Here is an 18891-nt window from a genome sequence, read left to right as displayed (position 1 = left end):
GCTCCTCTCCCTGACATCCCTACCCCATGCTCCTCTCCCTGACATCCCTACCTCATGCTCCTCTCTCTGACAGCCCTACCCCGTGCTCCTCTCCCTGACATCCCTACCCCATGCTCCTCTCTCTGACATCCCTACCCCATGCTCCTCTCCCTGACATCCCTACCCCATGCTCCTCTCTCTGACATCCCTACCCCATGCTCCTCTCCCTGACATCCCTACCCCATGCTATTCCCACTGGGTTGAGTCTCAGGGTGGAGCCTGATTTGGGGTTTGCTCTAGTCATTCCAAAACAACAGAAAAAAAGGGAACTATAGAAAAGTGTAGTTTGAAGCACTCAGACACCTTCTGGTTGGTCTCTACATGTGACATCTAATTCCTAAATGTAAACTGTATATTTGAACACCTGAGGGCATTTGATATCTCTTGGCATTTGAAAATATGTTCTGGGAGCTTTGGCTTTAATAGGTGCATTTGATATCTCTTAGCATTTGGGGGTTTGATAACATTGATTGGACATATTTACTAAAACAGTTGCTTTCTTGATGCTAAATGTGCTAAAGATAATTCATTACAAATGAGCTCACTTAGAGGTCTGGATATAGGCAACACTGCAGGTGTTCAGTGCTCATTAGGGAAATGGTGCCCTTTGTTTTTTAAACACAAGATCATATCTCCTCTGCTCTCAGCCCTGTGATATCCAACAGGAGCATGAGGCACAAAGGTGATTTGTTGAGTTCGAATTTTGATATTAATCCATACATCTAAAACATCATTCAACTTGAAAATTTTAAAAGTAATTAATGGGATGCATTTTCCGTTCTTTGAGCAATATCTTCAAGAGCGTGCATGTTACAGAGTTCAAGAGCATGTGTGGACTGAACAGCAGAGCCCTATTGAATCATCCTGCTTTTGGAATCCTTGACTAAACTCTTGGCATTAAGGCCCTGTTGTCTCCTCTTTCTTCAGGACCCTTAGCTTCTGTATTCCCAACCTTACCTAACTGACAGACTTGTCAGGTTTCTATAATCTGTACTGTTAATTGCAGTGCTTTTGTTTGTTTGTTTGTTTTATTATCAGTCTTGAGAATTTGAAAATATGTTCTGGGGGCTTTGGCTTTAATGGGTGCATGGGACAATGTCAAGTTTGAACATAAGAGCGCCAGAGCTGAAATGACTGTTGGAGCAAAGGCAGGCTAGTGCAGGAGTACACTCTATACTCCTCCTCTGCAAAGGCAGGCTAGTGCAGGAGTACACACTATACTCCTCTTCTGCTGTTTTCCTGGAGAGACAGTACGATTTGCATATATAATCCAGGAAAAGCAATTATTGAAATGTGTATTTCCTCATGAAAGAGGTTCCCAGCAATGATATAAAAAGGAAAACTCAAGCTATTGAGCAGCAGTAAAATGGAAGCCTGTAACCCCGAGACTTCTCTGTCACTTCCACACTGGTGGCATATGGAACACTGTCAGAATCCTTGTTGATGATCAGAGACAGTGCAGAAGGAGCCAAGTGTTTGTTCTGGGGCATGGTTACTCCAGGTGTCCAAATAGTACATTCTACTTTGCTGTTTCCCAAGAGGACTTCATCTATTTGTTTGCTAGAACCAAATGCTGATGCTGATGCTGTTACATTTATTTATTTATTTATTTATTTATTTATTTATTTATTTATTTATTTATTTATTTATCATTGAAGAATTCCAACTGTGTGCCAGAAAAAAACCCTAAACCCTTAATTATTGGCCTACAAGACACATATTTGATCCTCATTTTCATGGTCGTTTTGTGCAAGAACATCGGTATTCTTTACAAATTCATCTATGAGTCAGAAAGTGTTTAACTACCTTCTTCACTCCCTCTCTTTTTGTCCCTCTCATTCCTCTCTCTCTCTCTCTCTCTCTCTCTCTAACACACTCACATATACACACACATGCTTGCACACACATGAGAAAGGAGAGAGAGAGAGAGAGAGAGAGAGAGAGAGAGAGAGAGAGAGAGAGAGAGAAAGAAAGAGAGAGANAGAGAGAGAAATTGGGTCTCATTGTGTAGCTCTCACAGGCTTGGATCTTACTGTGTAGACCAGGCTAGTCTTGATGTCACAGAGTTCTGCCTCCCAAATGACAGATATGTACCACAACACCTAGCAAGATGCTTCTTAACAGAACTTTGAAGCAACCTCATACAAAACTCCCACTTAATCTGCTGGATTGACATGGTTGAATTCAGAGTGCACTGTTACTGTAACCCAAGCTCTGTCTTTGCTTATGCTTGTCACTATATTTATAAATCTGTTGGAAAACTAACATACATTTGGAGGGTTATGTGGATATGTGGATGTTGCTGGCCTGGCTACGGTGAGTTGGGCTTTGACACCCAGGGCCACTGGCTCCTTGTGGAGGCTTGCCAGATGAGATTTAGTACCATGTAGGAATGACCCAATGGCCTGGGCAGATGTCTTCTGATTGTAACTCTCCGATAATGTAATGTTCTGATTATGCAACTGCAGACACCTCTTTTCTGTTATCCACTAGGATCAGACCATGAAGCTTGTTGAGAACGTCGGCTGCCCACCCTTAGATTGTCCCGCGTCTCATCAGATCGCCTTGTCTCACAGCTGCTGCAAGGTTTGTAAAGGTAAGGCTTGGATGAAGTAACATCATTCTCAGGCAAGGCCGTGGATGCCAGGGGAGGAGGTTATGTTAATTCACACAAACTGGAGTCAGAAAGACACCTGCCACATGCTTAAATTTACCCATGAGAGTTAAAAAATAAATATCATCAAAGAGCTGGAGACCAGCATAGTGGTTCCTAGATGCCAAGGGAGGCACAGAGAATGGACGATGGAGGAAGATGGCTGCTAGGCCAGGGGTGCAGGTGAATGGGAAGAAAGACTTCTATCTTCTGTGGCTCAGGACGATCTCCATGGCTTACAACTGACTGGGTATTTCAGACTTCCTAAAGGAAAGGTCTTGGGGCATTCTTAACACAAAGAAATGGAATATGTCTGAGGTGGTATATATGCCAATTACCCTGCTCAAACCATTGTATATCGTATGCATCTACTAAAATGTCACAAGCTATCCCATAATACGCACAATTACTAGATGCCAATTACAAACAAAAAAAATATTAAAAGACTTATATACAAGATTTTTTGTAGGAGGGTAATGTAACTGTTTTGCATGAGAAATTTTGAATTAATCCCTAAGATTAATAACATTTTGCCTGACTTTCTAACCCAGTGGGAAGCCCCGAGCCCTTTGTAGAATTATAACAGAGATGCTCCCAGGCATGTTTGCCATAGGTCTGCACCTGTCTCTGGGTCTGACCTCTAAGCCTGAGTCAGCTCATCATTGCTGGAGTCAGTTTTCCTTCTGATGGGTTTGCTCTCATTTTTCCTCGGCTTGTTTCTCCAGCTGACCTACATGCAGAAACAGACTGCACCAGATTTCCTGCTTGCATCAGGTCCTCTCTTAACGATGCTTTGGCTTCCAGGCTACAGAGAAGACAGGCAGCATAGGCATGCACCACTTCTTTTGTGTTGCCTCCGACTTGATAAGCCTAGAGCCATAAGAACCCCAGTCCTAGTGCTTTAGTTCACTGTAAGCAAACAGCAAACCTCTTCACAGCTGTGGTGGGTGGGCTGCCTCGGGAGGCAGGGAGTTCCCTTCTAGAGGGTTTTAAACTTGTTGGTTCAAGCATTAAAGTCAAGCAATGATTATACAAACTCTTTAAGGTCTTGTCACTTAGGAGAGCATGAGACCTGTATATACTTTTGTGTGTCCACCTCCTGCTGCAGACTGTGCACTTCAGGGAAGGACTGAGTGATGGTATTCATCTCTGTACCGTAACACTGGAGTGATGTCTGGAGTGTAGTCAGTGTTCATAGTGACATATTGAGAATTGAGTAGCCTCCCAGGTACAATGTGCTCACACGTAGAGACAGCACTCTTGATGCTAATGTAAAGAGCAGCCTACAAAGGAAAAAGTAAATATACACTTTGGAAAACACATTTTTCTTTCCATTTAAGTTACTCCATTACCAGGAAGGGGGCAACATTTGTAATGTAAATAAATAAATAAAATACTTTAATAATAGAAAGTAGATGTAAACTTATTCCCACCCCTGTTTTGCACAGTGCTGGGCATTTTGTTTCCATTTTTTTATTTCATTTTGTTCTGTTCACACTCATTTCCATTCATCCAATGAGAAGTTTTCATTTTTAACACTGTTATTTGTTGCATATGTGAGCACATGTGCACAGGCCACAGTGCACCAGTGAGTGGAGGCCAGAGCATACTGGCAGGAATTGGCTCCCTTCTTCCACCATATATGTTACAGGGATTGAATTCATGTCAGCAGGCTGGGCAGCGATGTCTTTCTTCCATGCAAACCATCTTTACAGCTTAATGAAGAGTTTAAAATAAAATCTCTGTTCTGTAGGTGGTTCTCTAGAAATTGCATGATGGTTTAAGACCTGGTCTTTCCAGACAAGAACTTTCAAGGTATCTTTTAGCATCTAGAGAGAGCAACCTGTAAAAAGAACCGCCCTCAACCAGACATACAGTGCAGAGCATTGGAGCCTTCCCCTCACCACCCTGAGTCAGTGCCTTGGCGGAGCATGTCTGCAGCCTGATCAAATTCAGGAATCCCATTTCAGTCATTTCATTTGGTACTTTCAGTTTGCTGTCCTACCCGAGCGTTTTTGGCAGCCAATTGTAGGTAGCACGTCCTAGTACTTCTTACACTTACATGCAGACACAGTTAACTAGGGATCTTAATAAAATATGTTCTGGGTGACTTATAAACTAGTATAAGCAGGAACACACTTTATGGAATTGTCAACCATTGCTGGAGATCAAGCTTTCCTCAAACAGCACCCCAAGACAATGCCAATATGGTGGATGTCAGGGTTTGGGACAGACATTCAGGTAAGCTGACTGGGTAACTCCTCTTCAAATGTTGACGGATGTCACTTGGTGCTGTTAGTTAAAACTTGGTCAGGACTGACTGTTTTAGGAAGGCCTCATTCTTGGCCTAGAATCTTGGTAGAGATGGCTGAGAAACTAGATACAGTCGTGAGACACAGTCACACACCCCCTCTTCATGTAGCCTCAGGCCATTTCCTCATGGCCTGTCAGGCAAGATATTTGTCAGGCTTGTTAAATGATGGCTTGAGAGTTTTATGGAAGTCTGGTATTAATACAGCACCACTTCTATTATATTCCATTGCTGGAGGCAACCAAAGTTCAGGCAAGATTCAAGGGAAGCAGGGCTAGATCCCACCATAGACAAGAGAAAACTGCACAAAACTGCTACATAACTGGCTTTACCTTGACACATAACTGTCAACTTGACACACCCTAAATCCCTCTGAGAAGGGAGTCTTGAGGGATTGCTGAGATTGTATTTGTCTGTGGACATGCCTGCAGGGGGATTATCTTGTTTGTTAAATGATACAGGAGGTCTCAGTCCACTGTGAGTGGTAGCATTTCTTGCACAGGAAATCCTGGTCGATTACAAAGCTAGCTAAACATGAGCCTGACTGACCAAGCAGAGTTCTTCTGTGGTTCTTGCTGTGAGTGAAAGGCCCTGCTGATGCAATAGCCTTTAGTTCCACTTCCCTCAGTGGTGGACTGTGGCTTGGGATTGGAAGTCCAGTTAATTCTTCTTCTGAGTTGGTTTTGGTCAGTGTTCCTGTCACAGCAACAGGAACCATAGTACAATGGTGCCTATCCCCAGTTCAGTATAAGGCTCAAGGAGTTGCTCAGAGATTAAGCAAATATCACAGTAGTTAGCCAGAGTGGAGCAGGGCAAGATGTGTAAGCAGCTGAGCTGTGGCCCTGGGTGTTAAGAGACACTGCTCACATCCATTTCTGAGCATTAATATGTTTCAAAACACAAGTGAAGAAATGGAAAATTAGCCACAATACATCATTCCACATTTAAACTGCTCACATTAAAATGTGTTTACATAGAATGGCAGAGTTTCCCATGGTCCCTCATCTCCAATATTCTGCTTTAATTGATATGAAATGAGGCCCATGACATCACACTCTTTCTAAACATTCATGGTAAATTGAGTGGCCTAGACTTTGAAGGTCAGACTTAGATAATACTTGAACTCATAGGAAAATTAAACTAGTTACTCCTGCCTCCCTTGATAGTAATAGGGCCTACAAATCACCCAACCTGTTCTTCAGTTTGTAATACTGCCTCAGCCTCTTTTGCAGCTGGGATTTCAGACATGCATCAACACATCCCCCTAGAGTTGGCCTTTCTTAAAGCATTTAGAGCCCAAAGGATTGCAGGCTTGTCCGACCTCACACATGTAGGACAAGGAAGGAATTCTCCTCGCATTCTCTGACTTTCAGATGAGGAAGTCCAGGTTCCAAGTGTGAAATCTGAATCAACCCTTTCACGTTTGTTAGGACAAGTTCATCTGTCAGAGAAATGACCTCCAGTTTCCTGCCCCATGCCTAGCATTAAAGACACAGTGTTCACCTCTGAATGAACATGTGGCTCAGAAATGGTTAGTAGGTGTCCTTGAGGACCATCATGGCACACAATTCTTGATCTTGCCCCTGAAGACGGGGCAGGAATTCAAAACCAACTCAAACCCACCAACACTGTCTGCTATGCTTCCTGCGTGGGCCACTTTGACAGGAAGTCAGGAGGGCCTAGGCAGACAACTCTGCTCTTTACTGTTGGGAACCTTGGAAGGAAGTGGGCAACAGGCACAAGCCAGAGCTTCCGTGGTAGAGAAGGGATCCTTAGACACACACAGTAGATGCAGGGTTATGCCTACATTCCTCTCTTGCCCTCTCCTCCCTTCACATTCCTACCCTCTGTTTACAAGACTCACACCTCTTAGTTAAGTGTGAGGAGCACTGTAGATGTGATGTGGGTTAATCTCTTTCACTTGTGAGTAATCCCTACTCCCCACAATATTCAATAGTTACTTTCATAACTTCCATTTCTGTGTACTAGTAATATTACAATGATTGTATTTATACATTGACCCTAGTTGTTTCAGAGGAAGGCCACTCGCTTTTAAATCCTGTTTTCTTGTTATGTACCTTGATCTACAGTGGGAAAAATCTATTACCTTTCAGACCACTCATAGATACATTAGCATTTTCAATGGGCATGTGATAGGCACTGAATTCTATTGGCTTGGCCAGAAAATGGACTCTGTGGACTCCTGTCTTAGCTTCATTGCTGTGAAGAGACACCATGACCAATGCAACTTTTTAATAAAAGATAACATTTAATTGGGGCTGTCTTAGTTTCAGAGGCAGGGATCATGGCAAAATGCAGAAAGTCATGGTGCTGGAGAAGGAGCTGAGAGTTCTACATCTTGATCTGAAGGCAGCCAGAAGGTGGCTTTCTTCTGCACTTGGAGATGTCTGAGCATTAGGAGATGTCAAAGCCCCACCTACACCATGACACACTTCCTCCAACAAGGCCACACATAATCCAACGAGGTCACACCTCCCAAAAGTGCCACTTCCCATGAGCCAAGCACATTCAACTACAACCCCCCAAAGTAGATAATAAACTGACTTCAGTGCTGTTTGTCTCGGGTTTCAGACCCAGCTCATGACTGAAGTACCTCTCTCTCCCCTGAGGTTCTGGGACTGCAAGCATTCTCGAGTAGACCGCTGACAGGTTTACATTTATATTCATAGTGTGATGATTCATAGGTAGAAGGAAATGTTTAATATCCTCATGAGATAAGTAAAAGCCCCAGGTCTGAGCTTCAGTGGCCTGCCTTAGCTAACATTGAAGCAATTATTTTGTTTAGACCAGTGGTATGCATTGATTGATGTATCTTTGTTCTGCAGAGTCCATTTTCCTGAATGGATGTGGGTCAAAAGTCAGGGTGAGGGCACCCCTCCAGCGTCTAAGTAGGTCTCTCACCACCCCAAATATGACAAGTCCATGCCTCATGTCTACTGTCAAATCAGTTAATATTCACCATAAAGTTATTGGATGCCTGCTCTCCTGATATATCACCAGCACATAAACAGTTCTTGTCACCCATGTCTCTTCTCCCTTACTTATGGACAAATGCATTTTTATTTTTGTAGGAAGGTTTACTCTTAGCAGGGACACACAGAGCTCCATGTAAATTTGCAAAGACAGTGACAATGAGTTACAAAGACCTGAAGCCTAAAATACAGTGGAAGAAAACAGAAAGGTGTGTGGGGGGGTTGTTAGATGTGATCTCTGCATCAGGCTGTAGCAAATGCCAGACTTGGTTCTATGCTATAGATGTTAGTATCTGATGTTAGAGTCAGTAGAACCAGATTAGTGTTTCTTGTCATCACCCCACACGCTATGGCGCCTGTGCATAGGAGATCTCATTTGAACCCTACACTTTTGTGAGACAGGATTCAGTCCTAATTTTACAACTGATAAAATCGAGTGGCTGAGAAAGGTGGATTAGCTTTCACCGACTGCGTTTATTCAGCCTATCATGGTAGAGATGGATCTTGTGGAGAACTGGGTGTGCAGCCCCAGAAGCCATGCACACACAATGCATGTACAGCAGTGAGTATGCATACGGCACTGGCAACTGGTAGAGTGAGTGTCTACAGGGTACAAATAACCTGCTTCATTGACGCTGAATCCCCTGCGCATTAGTAGATGGTATCCAGACCCTGAGATTTTACTATCCAGACTTAAACACTCAGAGGAGCCAACAAATTGTGTGTGTGTGTGTGTGTGTGTGTGTGTGTGTGTGTGTGTGTGTGTATGTGTGAAGGTGTATGTGTATATATATATATATATATATATATATATATATATATATATATAGAGAGAGAGAGAGAGAGAGAGAGAGAGAGCAAATTTAAATACTTATTGGATATCTTTTATAATAAATGGAGTTTGACTGACTGAAAATTTAGTTGCACATCTTTAAGTTAATAAATAACCTATGCATGTCTTAACTTTTGTCTAAAATATGTGAAAATGGGACCATACTATTTTCTTCTGCTTGGAAAATATCTTGAGATGAGCAAGCACTTCCTGTGTGTGTCCACATAGGGCGTTTGATGCTTCTTCTGCAGGTCCTAATGTTACTGAGGCGGGAATGAACATGGAATGGATTGGACTAAAAGTGGCACAGTCAAAATAAGAAGGGATACACAGAGTGTCCTAGATGAGAGGGAGTACTCTTAGAAATGGGAAGAAAGTTTACAAAGTGAAAAGGTAACGATTTGAAACAGGTAAACTTAAGAAGGCAGAGAAGTAAACCCTCACCAGATACCTCCCACAGGGAGCCACAGCCATCTAAAACAGATTTGAGACTCTGGGAAAACCAGAGATCTCGCACACTATGCCAGTACTCAATTGCAGAGTTTCCATGTACTTGTAAGACTGAGCTATTTTGATATACTTTCCTCTTCATTCAGGCTAAAAAGAAAGGGTTTTGGCTTTTAGATTTTACTTTGATTGTGTGCAGAACAACTGAGATAGGTAGTAAAAATTTTTTTTTTACATGAAACCATTTCCCTCTAGGCATTGCAAAATGTCAATAAAATGTATTTTAAGAAATTCGATCCTAATTTAGTTACTTAAAAATAAAGAAATAAAATGACCCTCAAAGAAAGGTTTACATTTTTAAATTTAAATTGTGTAAATTTTTCTCTTGAGAATTTCGCTTCCAAATATTTGGTCTTAGTCCTGAGATGTTATATTACAAAGAGAAGTCAACTTTCTATGTGATTAAAGGGGTATTGATAACTCTATTTTTGTTTTTATACACTTATAATTTCTTAAATGATGTTATAGTGTTCATTCTCCATTTGATATTTTTTCCTACCTCCTTTGAATGACACTTACTGTGTCTCAAGTCCATTCTTAAGGTTTGTTAAGTTGCACCAGTAATGTTTCATTGTAAGTTGTAGTTGAGTTCGATGTAACTGCAGTGGTATTGAAAATAGTCCAGGCAGTGAGAGATAAGAGTGTTCCCCAGCAGGTGAAAGTGGGCACCAACTTCATTACGCATAAGGAGTGCCCATTGAGATTTTCTCAACTGTATGTCATCCCTGGCTATATAGATACAAGCTTATTTTAAGTCCTGTCCTCTGATAGATGGGATGAAACTGTAAATCACCAGGCAGCTTGAAGATTTTGCGGTAAAGTATGCATTAGGCAATTTAAAAATTTGCTGGATGACCCACAATCATGTAATCTCCATTTAAGATGGGCTCTACCACTCAGGCCTCCCATTTCAGCATTTCAGATATCATTGAACAGAGGGTTTCAACAGAAGAAAGAAATCCTTATGGACGGCGTGTGATTGCTGTCACTGTTTCTAGAAGTTCCATTTCTTTCTCATCAAAAAGACTCCGGGAGCTGTGGAAATCCTGTTCCTCATAAAAACTTTCTTCTTTGGGGTGTAGACTGCCAAGCATATCTTCAGACAAAGTTAGATTAAAGTGATGTAATTTTCACTTTGAACATCTTGTAAACAGTTCCAAAATGCCTCATCTTCGTCATCCCTTAAACATTGTTGAGCACATTTCCCTCTGGCTTGACAGATGCTGAAGGACCGATGTGGGTTCCCATCCTCCTGCGTTGGCACCTTCACTGTAACGTTCATTTTCAATGAAATGAATCCTTGTTTCAAACATGTGGAGAGCTATACTAAGATGATTAAGGACTATGTAGCATTTATAAAGTCAATAACCAAAAAGATACGAATGCATCTGAAGTAGAAATTCATTGAGTCAAACCAACATAAAGAACTTTTTCTTTATTCAATTAGCGAATCACAGCAGCTGTGGGTACCTGCATTAGGTCTGCACAATAAAGGGCACGGCCGCAGCCAGGCATAGATGGAAGAGGGGCGCAGGGGCCTTCTCCTTATGGATGAGCTATTTGCTCAGGGAGCAAGGGACATTCAGGGATTCAGGTAGAAGGGAGGCTTTGTCTTAAGTTGTGTTGCCACTGGTAACCATACACACACACACACACACACAGAGAGAGAGAGAGAGAGAGAGAGAGAGAGAGAGAGAGAGACCTGGTTAAATAAAATGGGTCACAAAAATCAGTCATGAATCTGAGAAAGAGACTTGTGATGGGCATGGTAGAGAGAAAAGGGGGTAGGTGGCATGAGTAATTAGAATATATAATATACATGCGTTAAGTTGTCAAATAGTAAGCCCAATAAGTCTTTAGAGTACAAAGCTCCAAAATCAACTACTCTTTCTTTTTTGTTTTTCCTTTGCTTATTCATTTGTTTGTTGAGGCAGAGTTTTTCTGTGTAATATTGTGTAGCCATGACTGCCCTGGAACTCAGTCTATAGAGCAGGCTGACTTCAAACTCAGAGATTTACCTGCCTCTGCCTCTGCCTCTGCCTCTGCCTCTGCCTCTGCCTCTGCCCTCTGCCCTCTGCCCTCTGCCCTCTGCCCTCTGCCCTCTGCCCTCTGCCCTCTGCCCTCTGCCCTCTGGGCTCTGGGCTCTGGGCTCTGGGCTCTGGGCTCTGGGCTCTGGGCTCTGGGCTCTGGGCTCTGGGCTCTGCCTCTGCCTCTGCCTCTGCCTCTGCCTCTGCCTCTGCCTCTCCTTCTCCTGAATGCTGAGATTAACAGTGTATGCCACCACTGCCTAGAACTAACTTCCTTCCTTCCTTCCTTCCTTCCTTCCTTCCTTCCTTCCTTCCTTCCTTCCTTCCCTCCCTCCCTCCCTCTCTCCGTCCTTCCTTCCTTCCTTCCTTCCTTCCTTCCTTCCTTCCTTCCTTCCTTCCTTCCTTCCTTCCCTCTTTTAATTCTAGTTTGTTTGCCTGGTTTTTCTTTGCCTGTCATTTATTTTCTAAAGAGAGAGGAAGAGAAAGAAGACATGGAGTTGGGTGGATAGAAAGGCAGGGGGATCTGGGAGGAATTGGGTGAGTGGTAGGGAACCATGATAAGAATGTATGGTATGAAATTTTTTTTTCCAATAAAAATAGAAAAAAACATAAAGTATTCTCTGGAGCAGCGTGTCCCGTCACAGTCTTATTTATCCTGACACATTCTTCTTCCAGGTTATGACTTCTGTTCTGAGAAGCACACCTGCATGGAGAACTCGGTCTGCAGGAACCTGAATGACAGGGCTGTGTGCAGCTGCAGGGATGGTTTCAGGGCTCTCCGGGAGGACAACGCCTACTGTGAAGGTAATCCTATACTCATGTGTAGCTTGGCTGTAAAATCCACTGTGACTTCTGCATGTGAAATGTATTAATTTCCCAGGTTGTCAAGATGATGGACCCATTAGAAGCAGTGAGTTTAATCTGAAGCATATTAATCAGCTAAAATAATTATCTTTCAAATTAGACTTTTTCAGCTATCTGCTAATAAGCTAATGTGGCTGTGTCCCTTGAATTAGAACAATATCTTCACTGTAAAATTGCCTTCTCTTTTTCACAATTAGATATTCAGGTAGCCCACGTATTGACATGGTCGCCATGGCTCGTAGTCCGAATCACAGTTGGATTTTTCTAGACACTGTTGTGTAACAAAGGCGGTCATTACCAGGAGGATACAGCGTCTACTGCTACTCTCACTTGCTGTTGTTTGCAGCCTCAGTGGTCATTTGCATGCTCTATTTTCTTAGCAAATAGACCCAATAGAAAATATCGTGTCTTGCTTATTTGAAAAAACGAAAACAAAAACATAAAATAAATCCCTAATATTCAAGGTGGTTTGTTATCTCACAGAGATGATGCAAATACAGTGAATGAACCACACAGTTTATTTGGCTCCAGCTGTGTTTCTGTAGACTCACAAAGGCCCTGTGATGCTGGAATTTACACTTCCGAGGGGCTCATTTGTAAACCCAAACCATCAGTGGGTTTATGTGTGGCCAAAGGAGACCACCGATCTGCTGGCATTGGGTACATGGGAGACTTAGAGGTTTCATTTTACCCCAGCAGCTATCAAGCTCACACCCCGGGTCCCTGGAGGTAGAGAGTATGTGGTGACAACAGCCTCTGTTCATTCCTTTGAGAACTGGCTGGCTCTGGGAAACCACCCTGTACTGTTTCCCTTGGAATTAGGTAGATTTTCTCTGTATGAGAATTGGTACTCACTTTTAAAGCTGCCTTTGGATAAAGTGTTTCTTTCAGTGCTTCTTATTCAGCTCTGAAGGGACCCTTTCCTTTATGCAGAAGGAAGGTTTCATGGCTTTCCACTCCCCATTAATAATGCAAATTTATTTAAAGTTATTTTAATACATATTATGCAAGGAATGGATTTTTACTTAGTGATTTTTTTTTCTTACTGAATGTAGAGTTGAATTTTCTTAGCAAAATTATCTATTTTCATCACAGCAGTTAAGTACCTTTATATGTAATGAGCTCTCCTGGCATTATTAATGTGCATATGTAACCAGTGATACAAACACATATATAACCAATGATGCAAACACATGTGTCTTCTTTAACCTAGATCTTCTGATTTTTTTTTAGCTGATTCTTTTAACTGTATGCATTTATGTAATAAATATTCGGTGAGCATTCAGAATCTAGCAAGCACTTTCCTATGCACTGGGCAGCAAATGGTGAGCAAAACCATTAAGCTTGCACGCCCAGGAACTCTACATTCTAGGAGCAGGAGAACAGAGTAAGCTGGTAGCCATGGAGAAGATAATGGCATGTGGTAGGAAACCGCTGGAAGGACGTGAAACAGATGGTGGGCTGGAAGTGACGGGGTTCACCTAAGAAGGATGCTCAGTCTGCGAAGTGGCTGTCCCTTGGGTCTCTTGATGATAAGACAAAGGCTTAGAAAGACTTGAGACAGCGCATTCCAACCAGAAGGAATAGCTTGTGGAATGTCCTAGGTAGAAGTAAACTTGGAATGCTCTAGAGACAGAGAGAAAAATGATGTAATGGGAAAAGCAAAGTGGAAGCTTCAGGTGAAGAATTAGTAGGGCCAGCACATGTCACCGGTTTGTAAGGACTTCTGGCCATGGTTTCACGTAGATATTCTTATACTGATATGGGACAGGTAATGAATTGGTGGCAATGTGAGAGATGAACTGTATATTCATGGAGAGACCAGTGAAAGGCTGTTATAGAAGTTTCAGCAAAGATGGGCCTGGCTTAAGTCAGAAAAATGACAGAAATGGTGATGAGGGTGAATACATTCACAGTGTATTTTCAGAGCAGAAGCCAACAGGCCATGCAGATGGTTTATTATGGTGTAGGACTCACAAAGGACTCCAGGGGAGTCAGAATTTGGAGGTTAAGCAACACATAGATATTGTCATCATTTATAGAGATGGGCAACAATCTAAGAAGCTAGAAATTTAAAGATATTCTTCGCTTAATTTTTTTCCAGCTTCGTTCCCCAGTAAGCTTGTATCCACATATGGTTGTTTCTATCTTGAATGTATAATGCTGAAATGTTTTATAACCTTGTTTATGGTTATTTGAAGATGCAACCTCTATAACTTGAGAAAATGATAGAAGGATGTTGTAGAGACTTTGAAATTTTTGTACATGAGGCCATCTAATCCTTTTGTACTTCTGGCTATTCACACTGTATTGGTCTAGTTAGGGAATCAGTCTTTCGATGTTATCTTGAGGCATGGTCTCATTTATCCCCAGTCTGGCCTTCAAGTCCCTATATAGCCAGGGATGACCTTGAACTTCTGGTACTATAATATGCCACTACCAACCAAAGCTCTGACATTACAAGTGTAGTCTTGTGATACCACATCTGGTTTATACAGTACTGGCAATCAAAATCATGACCTCCTCCTCTCTAAGCAAGCACTCTGCCACCTAGCTACATCTTCAGCCTCTTGGGACATATCCTCTTTTAAAAAAAAATGTATTTTATCTATCTATCTATCTATCTATCTATCTATCTATCTATCTATCTATCCATCTATCTATCTATCCGTCTATCTATCTATCTATCATCTATAGCGCATATATATATATATATATATATATATATATATATATATATATATATATATTTGTGTGTGTGTGTGTGTGTGAGTGTGTGTATCCCATGCTTGTATACACATATGTGCTAGTTCACATGTGGAAGTTAGAGAACAATTTGCAGGAGTTAGTTTTCTGCTCCAACCTTATGGGTCCTGATAAACACCTTTAACGACTGACGCATCTTGCTAGCCCTCCTTGGCAATATTCTTAACAAATTGGCCTCTGTTTTTATCCTAGCATTGTTGCTGTTGATTGACTTTTTAGTCACAATGCATATTTTGAATATTGATGTGACATTACATATCACCCTCTGGTTTGCTAGAGCCTTACCCTGTAAAAAAAAAACAAAATAGATTTTTACATTAAAAGTAAGTGAATGATAGTTTGTTAGTGAAATAAATTTTATTTCCTAAATCTGAGAGGTTGTTTTAATGCTGCAGCTATAATTGTGGTTATTGATTTTGACTGTAGTGTGCCCGTTCAGCACTACTATAGCATCAGTAAATGCTAAAGTTGATTTATTCACCACTCATACATTTATTATTCTTGTACAAGGTTAGTGCTAAATGTGAGGCCATACATGGAGATGTGCATGGCTAATACTATCTCAGGCAGAGAAGACAACAAATCTATTATTAAAAACTTTTTACTAATATGTGACAAGCACTTTGAAAGAGAAATGGATTATCTAGGACCCCAGTCTAGGTACATGTTAGGATTTGGAAAATTTTGTGCGAAGTTTAATTCTGAAGTGTGAATGAAGCTAGCTAGCTTTAGATGGGATAGAAGGAATCTCCTATGTGGAAGAGCCAGGCTTTTGGGGAGGGAAGAAGCACTTTAGGAGATAAAGGGCAGAGTGAGTGAGTCAGAGGGAGGAGGCAGCGGTGCCCTTGAGAGGCAGGAGGAGAAGCGGAGCATCGGATGCCAAAGGCTGCCATATGCATCTCCTTATCCATCCGGTCACTGTGACAAAACACCTGGCAACAGCACCTTAAAGAGAAAGAATGATCTTTACAGTCCCCTTCGAAGAGCAGGCTCGAGGGCCAGGGGTGGTTCAGTGTTGGCAGCAGGAGAGTGGAGCACCTGCTACATGCTGTAGGCAGTCAGGAAGCAGAGACAGCACAAGAAGCAGTGGACAAGCCTAAAGAGCCTCTCTATAAGTGACCTGCTTTGTGCGTCTAGGATCCCCATCCCAAAGGTTACACTGTCCACCCAAACAGTGACAGCCTCTGGAGACAAAGTCAAGGGCTCTGGCAGGTCTGAGCATGGCAAACATGGCACTGGCAGGCTTCATCCCTCCCCTTCCCCTCTCCCTTGCTAAACCTTGAGATTACATTCCTAAAGCTAACCACCAAAGTCTATTTCCTTATTGGGCCACTTTGTATTTCCTGACTCATTCCTGAGGCTGATCACCAAGGTCTAGCTTTCAAATACCAAGGTCCAGCAATCGAATTTCATTATGTTGCCTACCATAATTAGAATACGCACTCAGAACTTCCCAATCCATCCTAGCTCATTCTGACACATGATCCCTCTTAAAATTAACAGTTGGCGAAGCTACTTGCTGCTGGTTCTGCCCGCTTCAGGTTCAGCCACCTTTTTTCTTTGCCTAATAAAGGATCTCTTTGTGTTTAGTTTGCCCTTGGAAATCACTATTTGCTGTGTAGTCTGTGCCTAATCTGGGGTGTAGAGGGAGCACCCCACAGTATGCGGGCACCTTCACAAAGTGTCCCAGCACTTGAACCTGTGAGAGACATTTCAATCCATACAGACTTTCATTGAGGCGCAAAGGTCTTGGTCACCTATTTTTAAGGAAATCCCTTCAGCTGTGAGGGAGAAATGGGGGAAGACAGCCCGCTGAGAACTGGTGATACTTAACTGGTAATGGAGAGACAAATACCCTTAAGAGCATCTGTGAGGTAAAACTAGCAGGTTCTGAGGACTGACTGGTGATAGTGGATGAGGAAGAAGGCGTGGAAGTTGATTCTCTGGCTTCGAGACAAAAGTAGGTGAATGTTAAAATGAGGTTCAGTTAAGGGAGAGGTTGGGGAAATGGTCTTGGGTTAGTTCTGTTTATGGCATATTTGTTTAAATATGAATGGATGTGGCATTCAGTGACAGTTGCATAGACAACATTCTTAAGTATGTAAACGACCCTTGAGCAGATAGAAAGAATTATTTAGAGAATTTTCAGGAATATTTGAGTATTTTATTTAAAAAAAAATTTACAAAAGTAGTGTGATAGATAAAATGTCAGAGGGAAAGAGAGGAGAAGGCAGCTCCCTAGACCCCCAGAGAAGAGCAGATTCCAAACCAATGCTGGATACTCCTTAGCATATTTTCAGTGGCTACAGCAGAATACCTGAGACCAGTTACTTTACAAGCAACAGAAGCTGCTGTTATAGAAGAAGTTGTGTTGCATTGTCCAGCTTGGGCTCTGCGATGCACCTACAGCAGGGCACTGACACCTGCTCACATCTGGTGAAAGTCTCCCTCCTGCCTCATAAGGCCACATGCTGATTCCAAGTAAATGCTCTTGCTCACTCCATTCTCCCCTTTATAAAGACACTACTGGAACTCCTCCTGTCTCCTCAAGGACCCCACCCCCTAGAACTGCTAGCATGTGAGTTTAGAGAATGGATTTTTCACACATCAACTTCTGGCAGACACAAAAAAGGTACATCTACTTCCGGGAGACCAAGAAAAGCCCAGAAGGGCCGAAAGGCATCCTTGGTAATGAAGCTGACAGATGCAACTGGGGACATGAACAATCCTGATTTGGTTGCAGAGGTGACAGTAGAGCCAGTTTGTAGCTCTAAAGAGCATGTCACAGAAGACATGGGTCTCAAGAAGAGAGAGAGTGGAAGGGAGACCTCAAGGACTTTGCTTCCAACCCTCTGCTTCTGTCCTTCTTGGTTTTTAACTGAACTTTACAGGATACCAGTTGGCTTGTCTGTCGTTGTAACAAAACACCACGACAGAAGCATCATGGGAAGAAAGGGTCTTATTTGGCTTCCACACCCTGGTCGTAGTCCATTTAGGGAGGCCAAGACAGTGACCTGGAGTCAAGCACTGAAGCAGACACCGTGGAGGAACTCTGTTTACATCTTGCTCTCCATGGCTTGCTCTGACTGTTTCCTTGTACAACTCTGGACCACTGGCTCAAGGGTGGCGTTGCCTCCTGTGGGCTGAGCCTGCCTATCCCAAATACTAATCAAGAAAACACCCCACAGACTTGCCTATGTATCAATATCATGGAGGCATTTTCTTAATCAATGTTCTGTTTCCCAGAAAACCATAGCTGATGTCAAGTTGACAAACAACAGAAACACAAGGGACAGACTGCCAGCAGGATAAACTTAGGAACTTTGCGACCTCACAGCTTGCCCAGTGTTTAGATATAAAAGAACTAAGATATCTGAAAATAAACTGGAGTTTCTGTCTCCTGTGTAAGCTATATTCACCTCATTTCCCCTTTGAAATTGTATATCTTTTTCTACCCATTTCCTGTTGTGTGTCTCCTGTGAGTTTTTACTACAGTTTTAAGCACTTACGTTTCATTTCCTCCCCTTTTTAGTTCATATGTGATGTCTGACCATTGTCCAGAATTTAGATGAGGGACTGTACTTTCAGAACGGTCCTCGGCTGCATGTCGGTTTTCATTTTCAATTGGAAATGCCTGGGCCCTCTTGATGCTTTGACACTATCATCTCTCCTCACCTGTGAGGGGCATGTCGGTGTTCTTGGTCAGTGACCCCAGAATCCAGCCAGTAAATTTCTCTTCAGTGTAGTGTTCCTGCCTGCACGCAGACCGGCGCCTTGTCTGCATGGGCAGAACACCTTGGGGTGGGTTTGCACTCTTGCCTGCAGAACCCACTGTGGATTCGAACTGGAGGACGAGAACTCCTGAGAAGGAACAGGGCTGCAAAGGAAAATATTGGGCC

The 18891-nt window shown here is 42.4% G+C and overlaps 1 protein-coding gene across 2 annotated transcripts in view; it reads left to right on the top strand.

Moving 5' to 3' along the window:
* Nell2 (neural EGFL like 2) overlaps positions 1-18891 on the top strand; it is a 307759-nt gene that overhangs the window by 146490 nt on the left and 142378 nt on the right. For both annotated transcript variants that reach the window (XM_029547891.1, XM_021216187.2), the window contains exons 12-13: positions 2533-2635; positions 12038-12166. In XM_029547891.1, coding sequence (XP_029403751.1) covers positions 2533-2635; positions 12038-12166 — 232 coding nt within the window. The remainder of the gene's footprint in view (positions 1-2532; positions 2636-12037; positions 12167-18891) is intronic.

The sequence above is a fragment of the Mus pahari genome, chromosome 17 (genome assembly GCF_900095145.1).
Source record: "Mus pahari chromosome 17, PAHARI_EIJ_v1.1, whole genome shotgun sequence".
Taxonomy (NCBI): Eukaryota; Metazoa; Chordata; class Mammalia; order Rodentia; family Muridae; genus Mus; species Mus pahari.
This window is presented reverse-complemented; position numbering and strand designations above follow the sequence as displayed.